The following is a 26,671-nucleotide window of genomic DNA, read 5'->3' as shown; positions in this document are numbered from 1 at the left end:
TAGGTAGGTAGAGTAGGTTTTCCCTTCTGCTTTACCATACAGGACAATGGGAGGTCAGAACCATGGAGCAGCCTTCCCCGGTGGAGGAGGCCATGAGTGAGTGGCCAGTAGCTGTAGTTTAACAAATCCAAATGCACCGAGTTAGGGCCCTCCCCTAAGCCACAGCTGTGGGTTTTCTGGGAAAAACATGGAGCTGGGGCAGGAAGCTGCAGAGGCATCAGAGTCGAGATGGACACCCCCACTTTGCCAGCAGGCAAGGGCAACCCCAGCAGGCACCCTTGCATCAACTAGAGGAGACAGGGGAGAGAGGAGAGCACACAGGATTTGGAGTCAGCCAGAGCTTGAACCTTATCTGCCCTACTTATTACTGAGACACCCTGGGCAAGTGCTTAACTTCTCTGAGCCTCAGTTTCTTCATCTGTAAAATGGGGGTGATGATGGTGCCTGCCTCAGAGAATGAGAATTACATGAATATGGATGCTTTGTAAACTCAATGCTATAGATTGTGCTATACTGAATCCCCAGGGTGAGTGATTTTAGAAACACAGAAAGAGCATGAGAAGTAGCCTGCTCTTTGCAAGTGTGCAATCTGTTTAGGGAGGCAGGACTAACACTCAGGGCTCTCGGCGGTGGTTGAGGCTCCAGGGTGAGGCTGCTCACAAGTGTGGAGCTGGGAGAAGGAAGGAGAGCTGGACTGGGTGTTTAGATGATACTTCCTGGGGGAGAAAGAGTTTTGGCTGGGCCTGGAAGGATGGGTAGGAGTTCAGTAGGCAGATGATAAAGACTCTCATTCTGGGAAGGAGACACATGATCAAGGAAATAATCTCAGAGGTGATGCTGACAGCTACAGGTCACTTTATAAGCCCCGTTTGATCTTCTTGATAACCCTCGTGAGACAGGTTTGATCATCATTACTAATTTCTAGGTGAGAAACCTGCAGCTGACAGGCCAAGTGACTTGCTCAGTGTTGGACTGGTAAATGGCAAAACCGGGGATTGGAACCCAGGCTCTAAGGCGCTTAGCCATTATCTGTCTTGATTCCCTGAGAGCAGAATATGCAAGAGATGCGTATGTGACTGCACTGGTGGTTCATTTGTCCAGGAAACAATTCCTGAGCACCTGGGAATTGCAATGCCATCCACCCGTGGGTGCTAGGGGTGGAAATGAGCAGCAGGGCCCCTGTCCTCCTCCCAGAGCTTCAGGAGAATGGGGAGAGGACACATATGGAATGAGAGTGCAGTTAATGCTCTGGCAGAAGCATGTCGAGGTACCATGCGGGCCCTGGGGGAAACACCTAGCTGCATATGTTGGAGGGGAAGGGGTTACAGAACATGTTCCGGCATGAATGTGTTGGAGCTGTGGGGGATGGTGGAGAAGAAGCTTATGAGGAAGGCCATTCCAGCGGAGTTAACTGCAGGTTGGGGTAAGGGTGATAAGGAGGTCGGTTGGGATGTAGCAGAGGGGTGTGTGTCCAGAGGTAGCAGGGCCCTGAATGCCACATAGACAAGGACCTTGGGCATGACCACACTGGTGGTGGGGAAGTGACTGCCTATGGTCTCATCTATGGTGTGCTGGGGGGAGTGTTTGCTGCAGCACTGTGGAAAGCTGCCCATAGGGGCCTGGCAGCAGGCAGTGTTGCTTTCTCAGGTTGCCAGCACTTCCTGAATAATCTGGGGCTGTGGTCGATATTTGCAGTGAAGGTTCGTAAGAGCTTCCTTGTCACCATAGCACAGACTGGCTGGGCCCCTGCTCTGCTGAGTGAAGCAGCCTTGCCCAGTGATAGGCTACACGGGCCCCTGGAGAGGACACTGGGCAGAGGGTTAGCAGACGTGGGCTCCACTCCTTGCTCAGTGACCTTGGCAGTTTCTTGACCTCTTGGAGCTGCTCTTCAAAATGAAGGGACTAAATGATCTCTGAGGTCCCCTGCAGCCTCAACTCTGTGAGCACTGTAGGAGTGACATGGGGGTGAGGATGAGTGGGAAAGGAGGCAGGCAGGTCAGGGAAAGGGCATGCTCTGTAGTTGTGCACAGGTGATTCAGCAGGGATTCAGTAAGGTTCCCAGGGATGACTATAGTCATTGCTACTCTCAGAGAGGAACGGACAGACATAGCCACCACTATTTGAAACCTTGCTGGGCATTGATCCTTCCATGGACCATCTCCATCTCTCTGGATCTTCAGAACAACCCTATGCCATGGTAGGTGTTGTCCCATTTTACAGATGGGAAACCAAGGCTGCAAGAGGTCCAATGACTTTGGCCAGGTTTTGCTGTGAGTGACAGCACTGGGATTTGACCTGCCTGCCTCTAAGCTCAAGCCTTTTGTACCTTACTATATAGCCCCCCACCCCCACCCTCACCGCAAGGCTGCCTTCATCCTGCAGACGCTCTTGGACATGCTGTACTGAACTGATGGGGATCACCCACTGACATGGGTCCTGCCCAGAGGACCAGCTTCTGGTTTAGCACCAAAGCAGGTATCTCTGACCAAATCCCCTGGGACACGGTGGGGCATGTTGGCCTCTCCCGCAGGGGCCTGCCTCATGGGCTGAAATGGATAGATTTGTTTAGACAGGTGAGGACAGTTTCACCTCCTGGTAGCAACTCCACAAGCCCTCTGCTGGGCAGTGGTGGCATCTATGGGAATGTGATCCCTCCTTTTAGCCGTGCTTTGGAGGTGAGGTCAAGTATGTGGATAGAATTTGTCGAAGTAAATAAAGCTAGAGGAGGACAGATGGATAGGCTCATGCTACCCCAGAGGGCAGCCTGGCTTGGGCCCAGCACTCTGTGGTCACAGTGGCCTATTCTTCTTTCCTGATGGGAGCCAGGAGACCTGAGCCTTTTGTATGTCTCGCCTTGGGCCCCAGAAGGGGAGAATTTGCCCAACCAGCTTGGAAGGTTGTTATGCCATCTTGCAGTTGCAGTTGCAGAGGCTAGAGCTCGAAGGGGCTCTGGGTCTAATCCAGTATCTATTTTAGAGTTGGGGGTGCTCATGCCCAGGGAGAGGAAATGGCAGGCTTCAGTTCCCATGGCCTTGTATGGTGGAGGTGAAACTGCAATTTCCCTGTACTTGGCCTGGAACTTTTCTAGTGCCCTATGCTAGTGCCTGGGATGGGGGAAGCAAAGAAGTTGAGAAAGAGCCCTTGGGGGAACTGCTGCTTTGCTGGCCCTCAGGCTGCCCTTGGGGATCCTCCCTCAGATTTCTCCTCCTGACCTAGCCCTACAGCAGCCCTGTGGGGAGGAGTGCACAAGGCGCCCCCCTCGGGCTGGTGGAGGACCTCCACAGGGCAGAAGGGGAAGGACCACCAACTCCCAGTTCTTTCAGTTCATGTCAGCATATTTCAATGGCATGTGCAGGATGCAAGACATCATCAGGGAGGCCAGGAAACTTAGCACTGATCTGAGTTTCCCAGGGAGGCCACCACCCAGGAGAGCAGTGTCACAATATGGGAGACAGCCTGTAGCTTAGGACCACTTGCTCATAAGCATCATCAGCCCTGAGGGGGTTATACACGAGGTCAGGGACCACTTCATTGAAAAGTGAGATGGGAGAAGGAGGCAGGCATGCGGCATGGTCTCTGAAAGATGAAGTAGGGAAGGCATTCTAAGTAAGGGGGACAGCTGGAGCTTGGGAGCGGTGTCGTTCTGGGTGTGGGAAATAGCCACCTTGAAGGGATATGGGCAGGTACAAGCAAGTGATGGGCAGTGAGGCTAGGAAGGTAGCATGGGGCCTGTTGGAGCAGAGCCTCCACGCCTCAAGTATCATGCAGGGCATTTGAGCTTTCTCTCATGGTCAGTGGGACCACTGAAGATATTTAACCAAACTGGGTGATGTGGTGAGTAGGAGCCAGACTACCCGGAAAACCCCCCTGACTCTGCCATTATGAGCTGTTGGACCTTGGGCCAATGACCTTTGCTCTCTGAGCCTCTGTTTTCTCAGCTGTGAAGTGGGGGTAATAACAGCACCTACTCCTCAGAGTGATTGCAAGGATGACCTAGAGCACGAGTGAGCTGCTTGCCTTGCTAAATGTTCAGAAAATCTCAGCTCCCACCTTGCTTCCTGGGTAACATCAGACTGGGTTAGTGGAGGCTGCGCTAGCCAGAAGGAAGCCCTTCTGAAAGCAAGAGGAACTGTAGATATAGGGACTGTTTTCCTGTTTTATTATATTCTGGTTCACTCCCAGTTAGGGCAGGTCTGAGCCTGAAGGTCCATTTGGTCCAAAGGCCCAGTGTGTGAGTGGTGAGGGCAGGACAAGAATCTGAGGCCTGCCCACCCAGCAGAACATTCCTGCTGTGCCAGGGTGCAAGCCTGCCCTAGGTTGCCAGGCCCAAGCAGCATCTCCACTTCTCCCTGGAGTAGATTCCCAGGATGCTTGAGCCACAGGGAAGGGAGATCATTTACTCTAGTTGTTAGGAGCATAAGCTCTGGAGTCCAACAGATAAAAGTTGAAAGCCCTGTGTCCACAAACCAGTATTTCAATCTTGATTTCTCTTTCTGAAACAGAGGAATGATAACATCCACTGCATAAGATAGGAGGGTTCAGTGAGGTATAAGGTTTGTCACGTGCTTGGTTAGCACAGTGCAGCTAAATGGCAGCATGTGTGTGTGTGTGCGCTCACGCGCATGCACGTGTAGGCCTTCTGGAGGAGATACTATTTTTACTGAAATGTGAATAGGAAATTAGCCAGCTTTGTGATAGGGGCCGTGCAGGAAGAATGTTCCAAGTGGGGGAGAAGTCACCTGCTGTGTGTGTTAGGTTCTTGGGGTGGACAAGATCTTGTGCAGACAGGCAGTACTGGGTAAGAAAACGTGGCCTGGCCCTGAGGTTTTCCTAAGCCAGTGGAGAGGCTACTGCTCCTGGACGGTGGGACACAGAGGTGAGGGGGTGTGCAGCCAGGATGCTTCTCACCTCTCAGAGCAGTGCTGCCAGATCCAGCCTCCCATCATTCTTCCTTCTTTTCTGATGTTCCCTACCCAGCTCCTACTGCCCCATAACCCTGGGAGTCACCAGGTCCGATGTGACTGCTTTTGTCCATGGAGGCTCCCATCCCCCTTCAGCATGTGCTGTGCTCTGAGCACACTGGTCATCGGGAAGCCCTGGGCCCTGACCCTGAGCTCCAGAGACAAGCTTCAGGACCAGTCCCCAGAGGAGAGGGGAAGGTCCCAATAAGGTGACTCAATTCCAATGTGGTGGAATAGAGGAGAAGCCTCACCCTCACCCCACCCCACTGGGGAGATGGTGCACAGCTTCCTGCATGGGGTGCCAGGATACTTGGGGTCTGTGGGCAGCCACTGGAGGGCTGGACTGGGGGTACTGCAGCGGGGCCATCTGTCTGGGTCCCATTTCCTGACCTCCCCTGTCCCTACTCTCCTTTCTGCAGGGCCTAAGACTCTGCTTTGCCTTGGGAGAGGACTTTGACACATTTTAAAAATAAAGTTGAGAGAAATCTCCAGAGGGGAAGAAGGATAAACAAGCATAAAAAATTGCAAAAGGAAATGTCTTATTTATTTATTTTTGAAGCCGGGGGAAGGCCTCAGCTGGCCGGCTCACTCAAGTGAAAGTTTCCAGCCACTCTGACATGAGGTCACAGAGACTTCAGGGAGCCAGGAAGTTTGGGATACGGCACCTGGAGTGTCCTCAGGCCAGATTCAGGAGCGGTTCAGCTAACTGATCCTTAGGGCCCCCCTCAGCCTACCAGCCTCTGTGCTCTGCACTATGGGGGTGGACATGCAAAGACCTCAATCCTCCCTCCAGCTGAGGGTCCGGTAGAGGAGTGAGGACAGAGCCAGCAAGGACTGTTGGGCAAGGGAGAGTGTGACAAATGTCATAACATAATGGTTCAAATAATCACCACGGGGACTGAGGGGTAGGATTCATTTGTGGTGTGTGGGGGGTACTCAGGGAGGAAAGCTTTCAAGGACTAGCTGAGTTGAGGTAGACTTTGAAGCCCAGCTAGGATTTTATTTTTTTTTATTTTTATTTTTTTAAGATTTTATTTATTTATTCATGAGAGACAGAGAGAGAGAGGCAGAGACACAGGCAAAGGGAGAAGCAGGCTCCACGCAGGGAGCCAGATGTGGGACTCGATCCAGGGTCTCCAGGATCATGCCCTGAGCTGAAGGCAGCGCTAAACCACTGAGCCACCGGGGCTGCCCCCAGCTAGGATTTTAATGGGCAGATAAAGCAGAAGGTTTTCTAGGTAGAACAAATAATTCGAGCAAAGGTACAAGGTGGGAAATTCTTCAGGACTTTGAAAATAGGGATGTTTGATTTTCTTAAACACGTATTTATCTTTATTTAAAACTGCTTTCTTGAGATAATAAGTCACCTACTATACAGGTCACCCATTTCAAGTGTACAGTTTGCAAAGTTGTGCAACTGACCCCACAATCAATTGTAAAAAATCTTTGTCACTCCAAACAATAAAGCCCGGTACCCATTAACAGTCACTCCCCATTCCCCCAGTCCTGGGCAACTACTAATCTACTTTCTGTTTCTCTGGATTCACTTCTTCGGATAGTTCGTATAAATGGAATCCTATAATGCGTGGTCTTTTGGGACTGATTCTGTCACTTGGCATAATATTTTCTTTCTCTTTTTTTATAAAGATTTTATTGGGGCACCTGAGTGGATCAGTCGGTTAAGCATCTGCCTTTGGCTCAGGTCATGATCCTGGAGTTCCAGGATCAAGCCCCACATCGGGCTTCCTGCCCAGCGAGGAGTCTGCTTCTCGCTCTGCCTCTACCCCTGCTTATGCTGTCTCTCTCCCCCTCCCTCTCTCTCTCTCTCAAATAAATAAATAAAATCCTTTTTAAAATATTTATTTATTTGAGAGGGAGAGAGCATAAGCAGGGGGAGGGGCAGAAGGAGGAGAAGCAGGCTCCCTGCTGGATTGCACAATCCTGGGATCATGATCTAAGCCAAAGGCAGATGCTTAACCAACTGAGCCACCCAGGTATGTTTTCAAGGTTCATCCATGCTGAAATATCAGTATTTCATTCCTTTTTATTTTTCTTTGCCTTCTTTCCTCTTAATGGCTGAATAGTATTCTACTACATGGTTATACCATATTCACCACTTGATAGAAATTTGTCTTGTTTTCACTTTGAGACTATTATGAATATGCAGCTGTGACATTTGATGTTTTTATGTGGATGATATTTTCAGGACATTCCACTTTGAATGGAGTCTGGGTTTGTCATGGTAGAGAGTGGGAAGGGACAGGGTGAAGCAGAGCAACATGCTCACCCACTGTGAACTATGAGCGGTTGGGTGGGAGTGAGAAGGGTAGGCTCCTGTTCTGGCCTCACTAACAGCCTGTGGAGTATGAGGCCAGGGCAGGGCCGTCCTGCCACCCACACACACCTGCACAGTTGTGTCAGATCTGGCAGCTATTTGCAGCACTGGAGGATAGCCTGGGCAGCTGGTATTTTCCCTGGAAATCAGGTGCATTTTTTCCTGGTCCTGCTGAGGCCAAAATTAGTGTAAACTACACAGTTAGTCCAGGAGAGGGGAGTTTGTCAACAGGAAGCTGGCCAGCTAGGGGAAGGAGGTGGTCAGGAAGACGATTGTTTTTTTTTTTTTTGTTTTTGTTTTTTTTTTTAGATTTTATTTATTTTTTCATGAGAGACAGAGAGAGAGAGAGAAAGGCAGAGACACAGGCAGAGGGAGAAGCAGGCTCTATGCAGAGAGCCCGATGCGGGACTCAATCCCAGGACTCCCGGATCACACCCTGGGCCGAAGGCAGGCGCTAAACTGCTGAGCCACCCAGGGGTCCCCAGGAAGAAGATTGTTAATAAACCATGTGTAAACCGAAGCTAGGCTGCTAGGCTCCCACCCCTCCCATGCTCACTCAGAGGGCAGGGGTTTTGTTTACAGGAAATGCTGCCAGTTTCTCAATGGCCCCATTTAACAGATCTGGAAATAGAGGCAGTGCATTAAAGGGATCTGCCATTCAGAGACAGAAAGGGAGCTAAAGCTAAGGTCTCCCCAGTTCTGCTGTGAGCAGCAGGTTTGGAAAACATGGACCTTGCCCTCAGCGCTGTGCCTGTTTTTGAGTTCACAGGAGAAGACAGGACACAAAAACCAGAAAGAATTTTAGTCTCTTAAAAAAGAATACCAAACTCCACCCTAACCCCAAAGTGAAAATACAAAACAGGGCTTTAATTACCATCTTTTCTTCTTTTCCTTCTTTACTTACTTTCTCTTTCTGTTTTTTATAGTTGTTGTTTTTTGTTGTTGTTGTTTTGTTTTTTGTTCTCCAGCCAGAAAACATTATGTTGTTAGACAAGAATATTCCCATTCCACACATCAAGCTGATTGACTTTGGCCTGGCTCATGAAATAGAAGATGGAGTTGAATTTAAGAACATTTTTGGGACTCCAGAATTTGTTGGTAAGTTTTAGGCCTGTTTCTTTCCCACCTAAGCATCTGGGATCAAAAGATAGAGAAGTTCTGGAAACAAACCCTGTGTCTGGGGCTGTGGCCTCTGGGCCAAGATGGTACCTTGGAGACACCCCCCCCCACCTTAGAAATCTAATGAGTGGGTAGAAAATGTCCTGCTGGTCTTCTGGGTAAGGGTCCAGGTGCTGGCTGAGCACCCAGTAGGACAAAAGTAAATTCCCCAGGTGAGGCTTACAGACTTTTGCAGAGTCAAACCCTCCCAGAGCTGGCCCCACCCCTTGCTGAATTTATTGTGAAGATGTAAAATTACCCCACCCTCTGGCATTCCCATAAACTCACGTTTCTCTGGAGCAGCTTCTGATTTCCTGAAAAGGAAAAGGGAAATCATCTGCTAGATGCCAGATCCACCCACTCACCTCGCCTGTGTGCCTGGCCTTTATTCATGCACAGGGGGCCCTGCTGGTGCGGGGCCCTGGCAGTTCTCTCTTCCCTCTGCTTCCCTCAGCCTTGGCTCAGGCCCCAGAAGCCCCCACATGGTACTGGGGCTACAGGTTTGGGGGTCCTTAGAGTTAGAGCTTTGCAGAGGGGAGAGGAATGAGAATTGAGTGAGGACTACCGTCTCTCAGCTTTGGGGGTTGGAGTAGTCTTAGAAATGGAGGGAGGGCGAGATCTACCCAAAACCTGGAGGCAGAAACTTCTGACCACAGTCAAAAGGAAAATAGAATGTGTAAGATCATCCGTTCTGATGGATTTTTCAGGTCGCACATACCAGCTCCACAGCTGTTACGGAATGGTGATGTCAAGGCCCCACAGACCCCAGGTGGGGCACCTTGCTGTATGCCAGGCACTATGAGGGTACTCCACAGGCATGTCAGTTAATCTTCAAACAACCTCATAAAGCAGATTTAATTATATTTCTCTGTCAAGTGCTTTATTCAAGGCAAAACAACCAGTAGGTGGTAGAGCTAAGATTCAAATGTAGATACATCCAGCATCAAAGCCTGTGTTCTTGTGGTTACACTGGATTGTCTCTTAAAAAAGACCTTGGCCCCAGGGGACTTACAATTTAGTTGTGGAAATGAGACATCAAACACCAAGGAAGAGTGCTAGAAGGATCTTTTTAGGTCTCCGGGTCTAGTTTAACAAATGTGGAATTGGAAGGCTAGGGGATTTTAGTTAAGGTCAACCAATGGTTATTCTTCATCTACTGTATGACAGATATTAGAGAGGTACTGGGGACACAGTGATGGGAAGAAGCCACACTCAGAATGACATATTCAAGGTCACATAATTAATTGGTGACAGAACCACCTTGAACCTAGGACACAAGACATCTATTCTTGAACTTTGTCCAAGATAGCAGTTGCTGTCCGCTATTCATATACATGGTAAAATGCATATATTTATTTAGTCAGTTAAGTTCATACCAAGTGTTAATCAACAGCAAATGGTTCAGCCGGAAATTCAGGGCAATAGTGGAAGAAGTGTCACAACACAGCATATGATTAATTATACATGCATGATAAAGATATCTCTGAAAGACTGTGCATTTTTTAAAAAAAATTATTTAAATTCAGTTTGCCAACATATAACATCTAGTGCTCATCCTTAATGCCCACCACCCAGTTACCCTATGCCCCCTACCAACCTCCCCTTCTGCAGTCCTTAGTTTGTTTCCCAGAGTTTAGAGTCTCTCATGATTTGTCTTCCTCTCTAATTTTTCCCCACTCAGTTCCCCCCTTCCCTTATGGTCCCTTTCACTATCTGAAAGACTGTTCAAACAAAATGTCCACTCTGGCAAAGTCAATGGGACCAGTCATGCCCTTGAGTCAATCAGAGACAAAGGGCTGGTGTCGTGGGTGGGAGAAGTGTCTGAAGAGGGATGGGGACAGAGCCAGGGTAGAGGAGTAGCACATCCAGGTTCAATCATTTATAGCAGGGGGTAAGGACAGAATTAGTGAATTTACTGGGACTGGACTAAGCAGAGAGTTCCCATCAGACAGGCCATGTGAGTGAGATATTGATGAGTAGACCAGACTGTAGAAGTTTTTTTTCTGGTGGTATGGTATTAAATGTCTAACAACTGGGGCTAAAAACAAAACAAAACACAACCCTAATTTATAGCATTTGTCAATTTTAAGCTACCAACTTGCCACTGAATTCAGAGTTGGGAAGAGATGCACATAGTTGACTCTTGTGAGCCAGTTTGACCTAACTCCAGCCCAGAACTGGTTTTGTTTGCACCTTACATGTATATAAGGTGACTTCTCTAGGCCTCTGCCCAAATTATGATGACTTTCTTTACCTAGGACTCCTGAGAAACAGTGTTATAATCACTTGTCCTACTCCCACCATTCCTTTGAAATTTGAACCTGAGGCACAGTGTTGAAAACTTACTACTGTCAGCTTCTAGGAGTGTGGTAGACCCGGTCTTCCAAAAGCCCTCCTGCTACAAAACTGGATTCTTGAGAAAAATACTGTTTTTAAAAATAATTTTATTTATTCATGAGAGGCACACACACACACAGAGAGAGGCAGAGACGTAGGCAGAGGGAGAAGCAGGCTCCCCCTGGGAAGCCCGATGTGGACTCGATCCTAGGATCCTGGGATCATGCCCTGAGCTGAAGGCAGACACTCAATCTCTGAGCTGCCCTGGTGTTCTGAGAAAAATATGCTTTTTAATGAAATGAAATGAAATTTTTAATGGAAATTCTGGACTCATAGGAAAAAAGAGAAATCTTTAAGGGTAGTAACTCCTTCAGCATCACCGGCTCCACCACCAAAGCCAGTGAAATGAACTTAGAGCTTCGGCTACGAGCAGCAAAAGAATTCAGTAGGAGGATCTCTCCCAAAGACAAGGGTATGTATCAGCATTTCAGTGAGAGACCAGTAAAACTTAGACATCCGAGGACATAAGATAATGAAATTTTCAGATGTTAACTATAAAATAAATGGAGTGTATATAGAAAAAAAGGTAGAAACACAAGAATTAGCAAGCAACTAGACGCTGTCAAAAATGACCAGGCAAAAGAAAAAAAAAAGAAAAAAAAAAAGACCAAGCTTGGGCAGCCCTGGTGGCCCAGTGGTTTAGTGCCGCCTTCAGTCCCGGGCTGTGATCCTGGAGACCTGGGATCGAGTCCCACGTCGGGCTCCCTGCCTACTTCTCCCTCTGCCTGTGTCTCTCTCTCTCTGTCATGAATAAATAAATAAATATTTTTTTAAGAAATGACCAGGCAATTCTAGAAAGAACCAGATAGAATTTTGAGAGATTAAATATATACTCCTAGAAATTTAAAATTCAGTGAATGAGTTAAACAGCAGGTTTTACATACTGAAGAGAAAATTGAAGAATTAAAAGGCAGAGCTGAAAAAAAAAATAGAATACCACAGAAGGACAAAGACACAGGAATATGAAATAGAGGACGAGTGGAAGAGGGTAAAAATTGAAAACTTACCCTAGGTCTGTTTGGAATCCCAGAGGAAGGATTGGAGATAATAGAGGAACAACGTTTGAGGAAAATGGCTGGGAATTTTCAGAACTGTTGTAAAAATGTGCATCCCCAGGGGCACCTGGGTAGCTCAGTGCTGCACACTGAGGAATATTTATATTTTAAGAATGAGGGTAAACAATTCAGACAAAACAAAGCAAAAAAAAAAAGTCAGAAATGAACAACAAAAAAGATAAACACCAACAAACATTTGTTAATAGGACTTCCAAAGATTTGCTTCTGGATTAAATGACTTTTGAGGGGAGGTCTCAATGCAAGAAGTAACAGGAGCAAAGAAATCAGTAAACATTAGGCAAATGTAAACGTTTTCTGTTTAAAATAACGATGATGATGTTTTAATTGCAGGGTTAAAAAATGAACTAAAAATTGAAGAAAATAATGTTAGGTAGAACAAAGTGCTTGAAATGAGTGTTCTAAGGTGCCTGTATTGTTAGACGAGAGTCAAAACATTGCTTTATATTAGAATAACCATCCTAAAGTCTCAAGGGTGGCCATTACAAAAATGTAAGTGGGGGGGGGCAGATAATAAGAACAAGAATTTTTTAAAAAAACTATCCAAACAACAACAAAACAAAACAAGAGATAAGAAGAAAAGCACAGAAGAAAATGGACAAGCAAAAGCACACAGAGGACAGAAGTGATTGTTTATGTGTATTAAGCAGATAAGCCTGGAAAATGAGTTGTGCTTTTCAAACTCTCTGTGGTGAAAGACTTTAAAATTTTTTTTCTTCAATCTGCCCTGGACTGCTTCTTTAGGAAGATACGAGAAAAATAAATCCCTAGAAAAATTATCACAACTTGAATGTCATGGCAATGTCAAGTTGTCTGGACCAGTGATTATTTGTCTTCAAGACCACACTTTGCATCACTGTCCTAGGGAAAGTCATGTTTGTGTGTTTGTGAGGAGACGTGTGCAAAAAAGTTCATAGCAGTGTCATTCCAGTAAGAAAAGAAGTGGAAACCATCCAAATGATAACTGAGAGGACCATAACTAAAATATGCTATATGTTAGTGCAGTGGACTATTAAATAGCAGTGAGAAGGAAAGACCATGCATGAACACTGAATGAACCCCAGAAGTATAATGTTAAGGTGGGGGAGGGAGGATCAAGTGACCACATCATACCACTGTGACATCATTTTTATGAAGCTAAAAAATAATCAAAACCAGAAAAGTGGTTCCTTGTGTCGAAGCAGGTGGGATGGTGGCCATACCAGTGGTTTTGATATTGTTCTTGATGAACAAGCATAGTCTTCCCCGTTCTCTCCCTTTTCCTGTTGTGATCACACAGGCTCAGCCCTTCTCTCTTCTCTGGCTACTCACCTCTCTTTCTCCATTTCATGGTCAAGCTTTTTTATGGCATCATCTACACTCATATCTCTACTTCTCTACTTCCCACAGGCAGGGCACTCTCTGGACATTACTTACTTTCTAAGAGCTTGCCTGCTTGATCTTTGGGCAGCGTTTGGTCCTCTTCTGTCCTGGGTAGAATCTTCTTTCCTAGACTCTGCACTCACTCCTGTTCACCACATCATCCACACAGCTTCTGTTGCTACCTGTACGATGACTCCAGATTTGACGGCTCTGACTCAACTCGCCCATTCCCAGGACATCTTTGCCTGGATGCACCTCAGGCACCTCAGGCTCATCATCTGCCCCAGAATGGGGCCCCTCTTCCAGACAGACTCAGGAGTGTGCATTCCCTCTCTGCCTTCCTTTCTTCGTTATTACCTTCCAGTGCTGACTTGACTGGTTTCCACCAGAAAGTTCTCAAGTAGGCTTGTTGTGTTAGGCCCCATTTCTCCTTCTTACATCTTCCCTGTTGCACTCTCTTCTTCCTCTTCCAAGTGTTCCTCTGTACTTTCCCTCTTCCTCACTCTCAAGGCCTCTCTGTAAAAGGTTTCTACCAAAATAACAGGCAACTTCATTTCTCAAAATTCTTAGGCCCAGATTATCTCCATCTGTTGCTCTGATTTTTCCTTAGTGAGGAATCAGGAGGGGGACATTTGTCACCAAATGCTCTAAAATTCCCTATAGCCATGTCTTCTCATTTTCATTCTCCTGCTGATTCTTCAATACGGCTTCTTTCAGCTCCAGAAATTGTGAACTACGAGCCCCTGGGACTGGAGGCTGACATGTGGTAAGTTGTATAGGCCACCAAGGTGACCTAGGGAATCCTTTCAAGGGCAGAAGGCCTCAGACTCTGGCTCCAGCTGACATTCCCCTGACCATGAAAACCCCTCTTCAGAGCCTCTGGCTGCTCCAGGTGTGCTGGACCCAAGGCCCGGGCAGCTGGAGGCAGCCAGGCCTGGACTTGAGGCCAGTTAGAACATGGCCAAGGCAGAGACAAGAGAGGCAAGGCTGCAGGTGCAGGCTCAACCCTCAGGCCTGCCACAGCCGTGATGAAGAAACAGTAACAACAGCTTGTTCAGTTAATCAACCAAGTGATCACTGAGAGCCTCTTAGGCTCTAAGTGCTGTGTGGGGCCCCAGGGATACTTTAGTGATTGATTTTCTACACAGACAGGACTCATTTCATTTGAACAATGCTTTAGAGTTGGCTGAGTACCTTGATTGCCTGGTTTTCTAAAATGCTCCCAGCAGCTTTGTTAGGTAGTTATCATTAACTTCATTTTATGCGGAGAACGGGGCTCAGAGATCATAAGGGACTGGGCCCCAGTCCCGGCCTGCAAGTGTGGGAGTCTGATCTTGAACTCGGCTCTTCCGATTGACTATCCAGAGCTCAATGACTCAGACACATCCCCGACTGCTGCTGAAGGGTGTAGGACAGAGAGGGCCGTGGACTTGAGATGGCATCTTTAGGCTGCTGTGGGGGGCCAAGTGACCACATCCCTGGAGGACCGTGCAGGGAGTCCCTTGCAGGGCTGGGATCAGAGCCAGGTGGCTCTGACTGGCCTGTTTTTTGTTTTGCAGGAGCATAGGCGTCATCACCTACATTCTGTGAGTATCCCTGATGCCGGGGCGCCCCCCTAGCTTGAACGGAGGGGACCTGGGAGAAATGAAAGAGGGCCAGGCAAACGGGCAGACTGAATTTACTGATTTTACTCATTTACTCATTCACCACGAGCCAGATGTGTTTGACCAACATAGCACACCTGAGGGTCTGTTCTCTGAGCTCCGTTTCGGATGTTTGGCCCCAGGGGGGAGGTTGAGGCTTGTCCGCATCCCTGTGACCAGGCATCCACCGCTCAGCTTCACCCAGGCTGCATGTCCTGGGAGAAAGTCAGCTTTCACCCAGAAGCCTGGGGACAGCCCTCAGGCCACCACAACTTCCCTGATCCACATCTTTCTGTCCCCTTGCCCCCTTCCTCACCTCTCACAGGCTCTGTTGTCTTTCCCCAGAGTCTCTTTCCCATTCTTGTAGTATTAGGTCGCTTAAGCAGACGTTTCCTGTGTAGCTCCATGTGCAGTGGATCTGTCACTTTCGATCTCTGTGGCCTTGGGCAGATACTTAACCTCTGGGCCTGTTTTCCTCATCAGGAGAATAAGAATCACTAACTTCCAGCCGCGGATATGTTTTGTGGGTCACATAAGCTACCGTGTACAGACTTCCCAGCGCTGCTCTGGTGCATAATAGGTGGTTGATTAGTGCATGTTAATTCCAACAGTGCTTCCCAACTGTTGTCTCCTCTCTGTACACCTGGTGCGTGCTATTTCTAGGGTACACTGGGTAAGAATCAGAGCCAGAGGCGACATGGAGGCTCTGGTGTGTCATACCCGGTCTCTGACTCTTCCAACAGCCCATCGACCCGAGCTCTGTACGGTGTGGTGGACCCCCCTGAGCTGCAGCGGAGGGTCTCCATCCTGGCTGTGCGTTAGACCTTTTAATACCTACCACTGCCCAGGCCCACTGCAGATATATTACATCGGAATTGCTAGGGATGGAATCTGGGCATCAGTATTTTTTAATCAGTTTTTTAAAAAAGATTTATGTATTTATTTTTATAAAGAGAGCAGGAGTGGAGGGAGGAGCAGAGAGAGAAGGGAGAGAGAGTCCTCAAGCAGACTCTGTGCTGAGCACGGAGTCCAATGTAGGCCTTGATCCCAGGACCCTGATCATGACCTGAGCCGAAATCAAGAGTCAGACATTTAACTGACTGAGCCATCCAGGTACACCTGGGCATCAGCATTTTTTAAAAGCCCCAGAGGAATTGGATGCACAGAAAGAATTTGATGCATTGCTTGATGGTTCCAAATTCTGTGTTGGCTCTTGAAACCTTGATTTTTTTTCAGAACTCTAATTTCCATACTGAAATATTAAGGGATTTCAGTGTGTACAAGGCACATAGTCTTCTTGAAGCTCATTTGAGTGCCACACAGTTTACTAAGTGCCTGCTCCATGGTGGGCACCGGGCCAGGCACTCAGGATGCTGACATGAAGGATGTCTGCCCTGCTTGCCTGGAGTTCCCTGTGTCGGGGGGAGACCCCACACAGCTAAGTCTCACACAGTGGGACCAAGGTTATGCTGGATATATGAACACACCTTCCTGGGAGAGGCACTGGTTTGCTGGGCTGAGGAAGATTTGACGAGAGAGAGATTGATGTTAATCTGAATTGGGCTGTACAGAATGAGATTAATTCTCCAGGTAAAAAGGGAGGGAAGGACTGTCTGATGAGGAGGGAAACGGTGAGCCGATTAAGTGTGGTGAAATGTGCTGTGGAAGTGGTAGGGACTAACTTGTGATGTCTTGCTCAGGAGTTTAGAGGTGACCCTATAGAAAATGGAAGCCATAGAAGGTTCTTTGTGTTCAAAGACAAAAATAATGGCCACCCATTCCAGAGCTCTTAGCCTGGGCAAGATTTCATAGAGCATTGAAAATGTATTTATTCTTTGTGACAATCTTGTGAGGTGGAGACTTTTATTTTCTTCATTTTATAGAGAAGGAAACAACAGCTCAGAGGTTGAGTAACTTACCTAGGTTTGCACAGCTTTTGAGTAGCAGAGCTGGTATTCAAATACAGGACTAAACTATAAAAATTTCCCAGTGTGCCATACTGCCACTATGCTAAGAAAGTGGCAGTGGGGTTGGAGATGAATGTCAAGAGATTTAGTAAATAAAACCAACAAGAGTTTTGGGCCGGTTAGATGTGATGAGGGAATGGATGGAAGAGTCAGAGGCAGCCCCTTTGTTCTAGCTTGGGTGCATTTGTGAAGTGACATCATTAATCAAGGCAAGGAGCTTATAGAGGGAGGTTAGGGCACAGTGTCAATGGCACATATAGGGACACATGTCCCATCAGCTGGAATATGAGTCAGAAAACAGTAGATTTGGGAGTCATTATTTGAATACATATTCTTGACAAACCCTGCGGGGGAACCTCACATCCCCTTCCAGGCCCTAATGGCCCATCTATTTCCACACCTCTCAGGCTCAAACTGCTCCCTTAATCTAGAAGACCTTTCATCTCCTCTGACTGCTGACAACTTTTTCATTCTTCAAGACGCAACTGATACAAATGTCAGCTCTCCCATGGAGAGCACTGGGTCTCCCCACCGTCATGTGTTCCCCCAGTCCTTTGTCTGGTCATCCATTATATTCTGCTTGGGATTATGAAGAACCATGTCTCTGTGTTTCCACCTGTCCTCTGTCAAGTCCCTTGAAGACAGTTTCTCCCTATCAGGTACTTAGTAGGAGTTCCACAAAGTAGATTGAATTGGACTCAGTTAGTAGAAAAGGCTGCTGACTGGCTGCCCAGAGGGGGCAGAGGGTGTTGCTGGGAGCCTCCCATCCCCCATGCAACAGTATGAATCAGGGTTCCCTGACTCCATCACCCCCAACTCCATCTACTTTCCTATAGTCACATGTTCCCTCTCTGTGTGCTCAGCCTAAGTGGAGCATCCCCTTTCCTGGGAGACACGAAGCAGGAAACGCTAGCAAATATCACAGCAGTGAGTTACGACTTTGATGAAGAATTCTTCAGCCAGACCAGTGAGCTGGCCAAGGACTTTATTCGGAAGCTTCTGGTTAAAGAGACTCGGTAAGATGACAGAGAAAGGCATGGGCCTCTGAGGTACTGACCTTCTCCTGTTCCCTCTACCAACAGACGTATCAGTCTGTCCCTACTTTGCCATGCACTGCCATCTGCACCATTGTGGTCTAATCTGGGCAGGTGCTGAGATGTGTGGATTAGCTGAGACTTGGCATTTGTCTTGTTTGCTCAAGTCTTTCTGCTTTCTTTCCTGCCAACATATAAATAACTGTGTGTATGTGTGTGTGTGCACTTGTGCGCATGCTTGGAAGTCAGCCTGGGTTTCTCTAGGGCACATTATCTTTTCCAGCCTGTCCCAAAGGCATCCAGAACTAGGATTTGAAGAGGAAAGTGGCAGAGTTTATCAAACCAATTCAGGTGGGGGGGTTGGGGAGAGGTGGACTCAGAGGTGTCAAGCAAGTGGAAGAATAGGACACATGCTAATCCTACCCCTTCCTCAGGCCCATGGTGAGCCCCATAGCTATAAAGTCAAAGCAGGAGATTTTAAGCAGGGAATTGTAAGGTGCTGGGTGCCCAGAGCATGGACTAGATGGAACAGGAATGAGATCCACAGATTCTAGAAGGCCATATCCTCTTGATCCCACAGACTTCAGAGAAAGCCAAAGTAGGGTCCTCTAAAGTATAGGGACCTGGCTTCCCCATCTAAGGGCAGTGCTAAGTCAGATCTGTACTGGAGCAGGGACAGGCAGAGAAGTGATCTGGGAAGCAAAAGAAAAACACAGACCAAAGGTTTAGTTGTGGAGAGCTAAAGCTCACAAGAGCACTTAGGACTCTCGTAGAGTATAGCACAAGGCCCTTCAACGTTGGTACCAAAGATGAGGGTTTATGTGATGTCACTCTGCCTGGACCACTTTCCCTGGAGTGCAGGCAGTTCAGTCAGTTCCCATCCATTTCTGCATCCCCCATTGTTCTGGTGTGATGGCAGTGGTCAAAGAATGCCAAAATGCAGGTCTGACAAGAGTAAGAATGGGGACTGTTGTTCTCAGCTTCTGTCCTCATGGATCATCACTGTTTTCTGATCCTCGTTGCAGGAAACGGCTCACAATCCAAGAGGCTCTCAGACACCCCTGGATCACGGTAAGGGCATGGTGTTGAGTGCCAGTGAGTAAGCACATCCCTGATCTGTCGCCAGGGCTGTGTGCAGCAGGCAGATGCAGAGGGCCCATGGAGAGGCCTTTGCTAGAAATACCCACTCTTGGGCACAGATGAAAGCCAGGCAGGGATGCTAAGTGCCAAGTGGTCTGGGTTTGTTCAAAGAGGTTTATAGGTTTAAGATTATATTTCATGGGCTCAGGTGAATTATGAAATGAAACCCTCACAAACCTCCATTGAAGTCCTTTATCTTTGGGGCCATCTTACAAAGTATACTTTGTCAGAGGACATGTCACTCTCATTCTCAAAGCAGAAATCAACTCCTGAGTTGTAGAGAGAAAGCAATGACAATTAAAAACCTCAACTCTGTAACCAAGGCTCCTTCTTTCTGACTTTTGGGGCTCTGAGAAAGGATGACACTGTCCAGTCAGCTAGCTTCCTCAGGTACCTTGAGACCTCAGGGAACAGGGTTTGGAGATGGAAGCCTCTTTCCTCAGGGCAATGCTGTTCCCTCTGGGGAGGTAGAGGCACAAAGCTGAACTCTCTGCCTAACTTGCTTTGTAATTGGGCTTCCAGCTGCTGCTTTGGGAAGGGTCTTGCTGTCTAGTCACAACTTAGAAGCACTTTGGCCAGGGATGTCTTACTGACTCTTTGGGGCTGGGAGTTCAAGCTTTCAAGCCCCACATAGGGCACAGGGATTACTTGAAGAAAACAAAACAGAACAAAACACTTTGGTGGGATAGAAACCAGGAGATGGGGATTCTGGCCCTACTTCTGCTGACTAATGAGATGTGTACTCCCCAGGCATCACCAGATTTCCCATGCACCTGGATCATTAAAGAAGAGGGCTGGCTAGGGTGATCTGAGTATGCAGATGAGCAAGGGTAGGGCTTATGAAGGATGGAGAGCCAGGAGGGCTGGAATGCTTTGGAAAAGGTCAGGTTCATCTGCTCGTTAAAGGATGGGGAAGGCCAAGGGCCCCCTAGGTTTGGAGCAGGCCCAGATCACAGAGCTAGGGAGCTAGGGAGGCTCTTGGGCTTACTGTGCTGAGTTGCCAAGACCCAGGATGCCAACTAGCCCTAAAGGAGAAAAGCCCCTCAGCCTCCTTCTGTCAGCCATGGCCTTGCCTGCTCCTGCCTTTGAGTGGATGCCTGCAGAGTCCTGGCTATGGCCTGCTTGCCTGTGTGAGCCCCCTAAATGATATGCATGTGGAGACCTCTAATGGCCATGGACCCTGCCCCCCTACCCTTAAGTGAGCATGCAGGCAACACCCCTGTACTCTTTGATCTTTTTCATCATCTGTGGAAATGTTCATCCCATCATGGTCCTCCCCATGGCCTGATGCATGCAGTGAATGCCTAAGAGGCTGCTTATGTGCCTTCTGACTGCACTTCGAACTGCCCTTTGGATCAGAACTCAGCTTAATCCTGGCTGTTCTATCTAAATACCCACCAGTCCAAAGGAGAAGTCAGAGCCCCAGAACAGCAGAAGACAGAGCCTGCCCAGCTGAAGACCAAGCGCCTGAGAGAATACACCCTCAAATGCCACTCAAGCATGCCCCCCAATAACACCTACGTCAACTTTGAACGTTTTGCCCGTGTAGTAGAGGATGTAGCTCGGGTAGACCAGGGATGCCGTGCCCTGGCAGGGACCCATGACACCATCCAGGATGACGTGGAGACCCTGATCTCCATATACAATGAGAAAGAAGCGTGGTACCGAGAAGAGAATGAGAGCGCCCGGCATGACCTATCTCAGCTCAAGTATGAATTCCGCAAAGTGGAATCCTTGAAGAAGGTCCTGCGAGAAGATATCCAGGCCACAGGGTCCAGCCTCGGAAGCATGGGCAGGAAATTGGAGCATCTGCAGGCACAGTTTGAAGCTTTAAGGCAGGAGCTCTCAGCAGACCTACAGTGGATCCAGGAACTGGTGGGCAGCTTCCAGCAGGAGAGTAGGAACACAGATGGCCTAGGCTCTGTGTTCCACAGGGATGCCAGGGAGTCCCTGGTGGAGCTGCTCGACACATCATCCAGCAAGGAAGTCTTGGCCGGCTTGAAGCTCTGAGTACCAGAATCCAGTCAGTACTGCATCCTGGATGATTTGCAGAAGCATGATTCTAAGTGCCCTGCCTGGGCATCAGCTAGAATTATCCTGCAGGGTCTATATCTGTAGCAGAATCCAGAATCAGGAAGGTGCTAGCTACTTATTCATTCTGCACCTCCTCTCACCAACCTGGTTTTCTGGGAGGCTGACTGGCAGGGTAGCCAGGCTGTTAAAACAATTGCAAATGAATACCCTTCCTCTTACCCTTCTCCAGAGGGAGGATGGCTGGCCCGGGGGAGATGCTCAATAATTGATTCATGATAATGGGTTTGTTCACATCTCACTTCCCACCTCTATGCCTTATGGGATGCAGATCTTGGGTAATCTTTGAGTTAACTAGGGATGACAATAAGCCAGTGTGGTGCTTTCCTGCTACAGAAGGAGGATTTAAAAATGCATGGAGAAAATATTATCTTTCATTTGCACTCATGTCTTCCGTCTTTAAAAGAACTCTGTGAGCTGGAAGGTGGGTGGTATTATTATTGTTACTATTATTTCCATGTAACTGTTGAGGAAATTGACGCAGAGCTGAAAAATGACTTACTCAAGTCTTTGGTCGCTGGCTGAAACAGAAAGGCAAGAAGCCCGAGCCTCAGCTGAGGTCTATGGGAAGAAATATTGAGACTTTGCTCTAAATATCCACCTTCACATTAAAGTTCAGCTCCAGAGGTAAAGTTAGCAACTTCACGTAGTTCTGTGTTCTGCCAAGTATTGGTAGAATGCCTCATACCTTTAGACGATTGTCCTGAGAAGTGGGTCCTGAGGGGGTGCCGTTCACTGTTCTCTCCAGCCCTGTCTCCATGTGAAGATCAGCCTACAGGCAGGAGGCAAGGGGCAGCATCTTCCCCTTCCCCCCTTTCTGGCTAAAGGCCCCAACCTTGTGTTAGAAATGAAGACCAAAAGGAACTCGATAAGATGGTCCCTTTTCTTATGAACCTAGGGCATTGGGCCCTGAAAGCTGAGAAACTACATGAGAGCTTAAAATTGGGAAGCACAGGCTCAGTGGTCCCCTCTTGACACCTCCCTAAGGACTGCATGAGGTCATGTCCCTGGAGGGGCCAGTCAGCCAGCTCATATGGGCAAAGCGTGGTGGAGTGTGGGCCTGGCACTGTGCTAGAAGCTTGGAGGTGGGGAACCAGATTGTATCATTTCAAAGTGACTTCACAGACTCACATAACACCCTTGTCAGATAGGCAGGGTGTGTGTTATTCCCAATCTGGAGATGAGGAAATGGAGAGGATGTGATTTGCCCAAAGCCACAGTAGTGGGAAAAGTGAAAGTCTTCTGATGATACGTCTGTTGCTCTTTCTGCTTCCTCTAACTGCCCCCCGGCTCTCTGCTTAGAGGGCAGTGATACTCAGAGTCAGCCATCCATCTATTGACAAATAATTTTTGAGCGCCTGCCAACTGCCAGGTGCTCAGGTTGACACTGGGGATACAGTGTTGAGTGAAAACAGGCACATTTCCTGCCTTCATGGAGTTCATAGTCAGGTAAAGAATTCCAACATTAGTCAAGAACATTCTATAAGTATAGAACTGCAGGTGGATCACATGCTAAGAAAGAGAAGTGTGTAGTACTGCACTAGCAGCCATGCGCATTTGATCTAATCAGGGAAGGCCTCCCTGAGGTGGTGATGCTGGAGGTGAGGTCAGCTGAGCAAATCAAGGAGAAAGAAGTGTTCCTGACAGAGTTGTCATGCCAGGGCTCTGTGGTAGATGGGGCATGGAAGCTGAAACTACATGGACGGAAAGAATGCTAGAAGGGAGAGGATAAGGTGTGTGTATGGTGTAGATGTGGCTGGAGAGGAAGCATGCCTAGTGGTACTTTGCCATATTAAAGAGCTTTTATCCCAAGAGTCATGGGGAGCCATGATGAGTGCCAAACTGGTTAACGGCCTGAGGTCCTGGGTGGTGTGGGGTGGGGGAATGGCCAGGGAGCAGCACAGATGGCAAATGGTTTAAGACAAGACATGAGATTTTGCCCCCATGCAACCATTTCTTCAGAGTCCTGTCTGCTCTTTTTCCATGATCATGCTAGATCATTCCAAATATTATATATAATATTTGTGACAGAAACTTTTTCCATCAGATGTAAGAAACCATATTTTCATCAGACATAAGATGCATTGTTATTTTATGTACCAAAAATAAGAAAGAAAAAAGCCAAGTGCCATAGGAGACTGCCTCCCCTCCCCCCAAAGCTGGGACACTCTCACTGAGATGGCAAATGAGAAATCAAGCCGTCATGCAAAAGGAGAAAGCAAGGAAACATGAGTGTTTCATCCTTAATGCTAGACGGAGGGGTGAAAACTCATGCAGGGTTGCTTTCTGAATTTGCACAATCAGTGGGATCCAAAAGAACCTGAGGCAGAGAATCTAACATCACACAGTCTGAGGTTGAGTGCCTCCCAATGTCTAATAGAAGCAGTGTGGCCATCTCCTGGGACACCCACCTTCTCTTCAAACCGACAATAATGATATGATGCCATTAATTAGGTAAGTCCTGATTTCAGAGATCCAAAAATGTGCATTTGGAGTCAGTGGAAGATAGCAAAGCCCTGTCTCCTGTGCCCTGCCTGGGAGACTGGGTACAAGACTCTCCAAGAACTTACTTGTCCTGTCGTGAGATGTGATGTACTCATCTGGCTTAAGACACTGCAAGTATCAAAGGTCCCTCTCGCCATGTCAGTAGATCTTTACCTCATTTAGCCAGATTTCCTAAGGAAAGGAAGCCCCCAGTTGAGTGACTCCGGTTAGACTTTCTTGTGAAGGTTGAAATAAAATGCATTAAAGGAGTAAGAGGTTGATGATGATTTGAATTAAGGAGACTGGGAACAGGGAGGGAAAAGCAGTTAGTTTAGAATTGTGGCATCAGCCACTCATTGTTCGTGTGGGGAGCTACTGAGAGGGGAGCCACCAGACACCCTTGTTTTACAGCATTTGACAGGACAAGACCTGTCTGAAGTCACCCCACTGGTCATCCCCAGAGTTGGGGTTAGAACCGTAAGTGGTTTTCCTCACAGTCATGGAATCATCCTCTCTGTGTTCATGTCTGATCATGGATGACTATTGATTACTGAGATGTTTTATGAGCAGACCCTTTTCTGTACCTAAGAACTTCTGAGCACAAATTGAAATGAACTGACAAATGCCCCCCCCCCCCAGTCTTTCAAGGAAATTAGAGGAGACTGTGACCTTCCTTTGTTACCTGGCTGGTCCAACTCCTATCACCCTTTGGCATGAGAACCTGATGCCAAAGGGGAGAGCCCCAGGAGGCCCATGGAATGCCCCGCCGGAGGATTTGTCGGATTCCCCGCCATGTGCCCATAGCTGGCATTTTATTTTTTAAAGATTTTGTTTATTCATGACAGACGCAGAGAGAGAGAGAGGCAGAGACACAGGCAGAGGGAGAAGCAGGCTCCATGCAGGGAGCCCGACGTGGGACTCGATCCCGGGTCCCCGGGATCACACCCTGGGCTGAAGGCAGAGCCAAACCACTAGGCTGCCCATAGCTGGAATTTTAACAGTGGAGTCAAGGGCGGGGCAGGGCTGACAGTGGCCGGATGGGGTGTTGGGAGGGGACTGTTTCACTAGTACCTAGAAGGGGGAAGGTCTGGTGGGGCCGGGGTGGGGGCTGCTCGGCCATATTAGCCATAAAAGAAGAGTTTTCATTCACCAGGCAGTGAGAGGTTGGCCTCTGTGCTCTGTGCAAATGCCACCCTGGGCTGTTGGGGAGAGGAGGCTCAGTGTTGTCACATCTTCCCAGTTACAGATTCCCCAGGAAGCTGGAGAGTGGGCACCTGGGGAAGGCAGCAGCCTGTCCCCGCTCTGATGCAGATGCACATGGTACATGATAGCTCAGCTTTGCGTTGGGAAAGGTGATTCTCCGGCAGGCAGGAGGCTGCCAGTGAGGGCGCGGGGCAGTGATAATGACAGGAGAAGCCGGTCTCCCCCTCCAGCCCTCTCCCCGCACCGCCCACCCTCCCCCTCAGGTGATTATGGAGATGGCCGCTTCCCACCTCACTGTGACACGCAGCACAGTGGGCCCGTGTGGGAGGTGGCTGCATGCCCCCGGCTACCAGCCCTCACTGTCAGCCTCTGTAAATGTCTGTGGAACTGAATGGCCTCTTCTCCTTTGTCTGTGAAACTCTTGGCCTGTGGAGAAGATTCTTTGCCCTGTAGAGGAGACCCAGCAGCGGGCATATTTTGAGGAGCCGAAGGGACCAGTTCATTTGGACAAACACTGATTGTGCTCTGGCTCTGGAGGGAGGTGACAGAGAAGGACAAGACAATCCTTGAATAAAAGACTCAGTGTCTGGGACAGATGGGGAGCCCCCCCCCCCCCAACTGGGAGTTGGGAAAGGCCATGCTGAGTGAAAAAGTAGAGGTACCCAATATTCCAGAAAACAGGAGAGAGATGAATTTGGACTGAGAAAGGGTAAGAGGGGCGGCAGGGGGCAGAAACATTTTCAGGGTGAGTCCCGCTTCCAACACCTCCTTCCCAACCTGTAGCCTATGGAGAAGGTGCGGTGTGGAACTTGGAGGAGTGGGGATGAGCCCAGATTGGGGTCAGGACCCTGAACCTGTTGAATGGAGATTAAAGAGGAGATTTAGAGATTTAACAGGAGGGGAGTTTTTGTTTTGAACTTTGTGATATGGGAAATCTTCACACAAGTATCCAAAATGGTAGAGTGAATTCCACATACTATTTCCCAGCTTCAAGAGTGAGCAAGTCACGGCCAGTGCTCTTCCATTCAAATGCACCACTGCTTTTTCTGGAGTATTTTAAAGCAAACTTTAACCTATTTATTTTTATTTATTTATTTATTTATTTATTTTACTTTAACCTATTTAACTCATACATTCTTCGGCATTAATTACTAAGCACCTTCTCTTTCCTGTGACTACTGTCATTATCACACCTGACAAAACCAAGAATAATTCCTTAATATCATGTGGATACATAGTCCATACTCCCCCATCCCCACTTTTCCCAAGGATGTCCTGTGGTTGGTGTGTTCAAATCAGGATCTAAACATTTGGTTGTTTGGCAACCTGGCATTTGGTTGTTAACATCTCTCAGGTCCCCCGTCTCCTGTAACCATACCGGAGGGAGAGCTCTTGAGGCATTTCCTGGGGACCGAAAAATTGCTCAGAAGACTGAAGGTCCTGGGAAGAGGATTAAAAGTGCTGAGAGACCTAGCTCAAAAAAGTGAGACCACAAAAAAAAAAAAAAAAAAAAAAAAAAGAAAGAAAAAGAAAAAGAAAAAGAAAAAAAGAAAAAAAAATGAGACCAGGTCAGGCAAGGAAAGGGGCATTCCCACTTCTTTCCATTAGCTTCTAGAAGAATCTATGTACAGGACAACCTGTATGCAGTCTTGCCACAGTTCTCCCCACCCTTCTTTTTTTCTTTTTGTGATAGTCACACAGAGAGAGAGAGAGAGGCAGAGACACAGGCAGACGGAGAAACAGGCTCCATGCACCGGGAGCCTGACGTGGGATTCGATCCTGGGTCTCCAGGATCGCACCCTGGGCCAAAGGCAGGCGCCAAA

General features: G+C 48.0%; 1 protein-coding gene across 7 annotated transcripts in view; it reads left to right on the top strand.

The window, feature by feature from the left end:
• The window catches only part of DAPK2 (death associated protein kinase 2), a 124,732-nt gene that overhangs the window by 89,857 nt on the left and 8,204 nt on the right, over positions 1-26,671 (top strand). For 5 of the 7 annotated variants that reach the window (XM_025472554.3, XM_035708607.2, XM_025472553.3 and 2 more), the window contains 6 exons: positions 8,265-8,394; positions 14,004-14,052; positions 14,846-14,872; positions 17,760-17,912; positions 18,956-19,001; positions 20,472-21,093. In XM_025472554.3, the coding sequence (XP_025328339.2) occupies positions 8,265-8,394; positions 14,004-14,052; positions 14,846-14,872; positions 17,760-17,912; positions 18,956-19,001; positions 20,472-21,080 (1,014 nt within the window). In that variant the 3' untranslated portion in view covers positions 21,081-21,093. The remainder of the gene's footprint in view (positions 1-8,264; positions 8,395-14,003; positions 14,053-14,845; positions 14,873-17,759; positions 17,913-18,955; positions 19,002-20,471; positions 21,094-26,671) is intronic. The other 2 variants (XM_049104435.1, XM_025472556.3) reach the window with 1 other exon arrangement.

Source organism: Canis lupus, chromosome 30, assembly GCF_003254725.2.
Source record: "Canis lupus dingo isolate Sandy chromosome 30, ASM325472v2, whole genome shotgun sequence".
Taxonomy (NCBI): Eukaryota; Metazoa; Chordata; class Mammalia; order Carnivora; family Canidae; genus Canis; species Canis lupus.
Note: the sequence above shows the minus strand (reverse complement) of the source record. Positions and strands in the feature narration are given on the sequence as shown.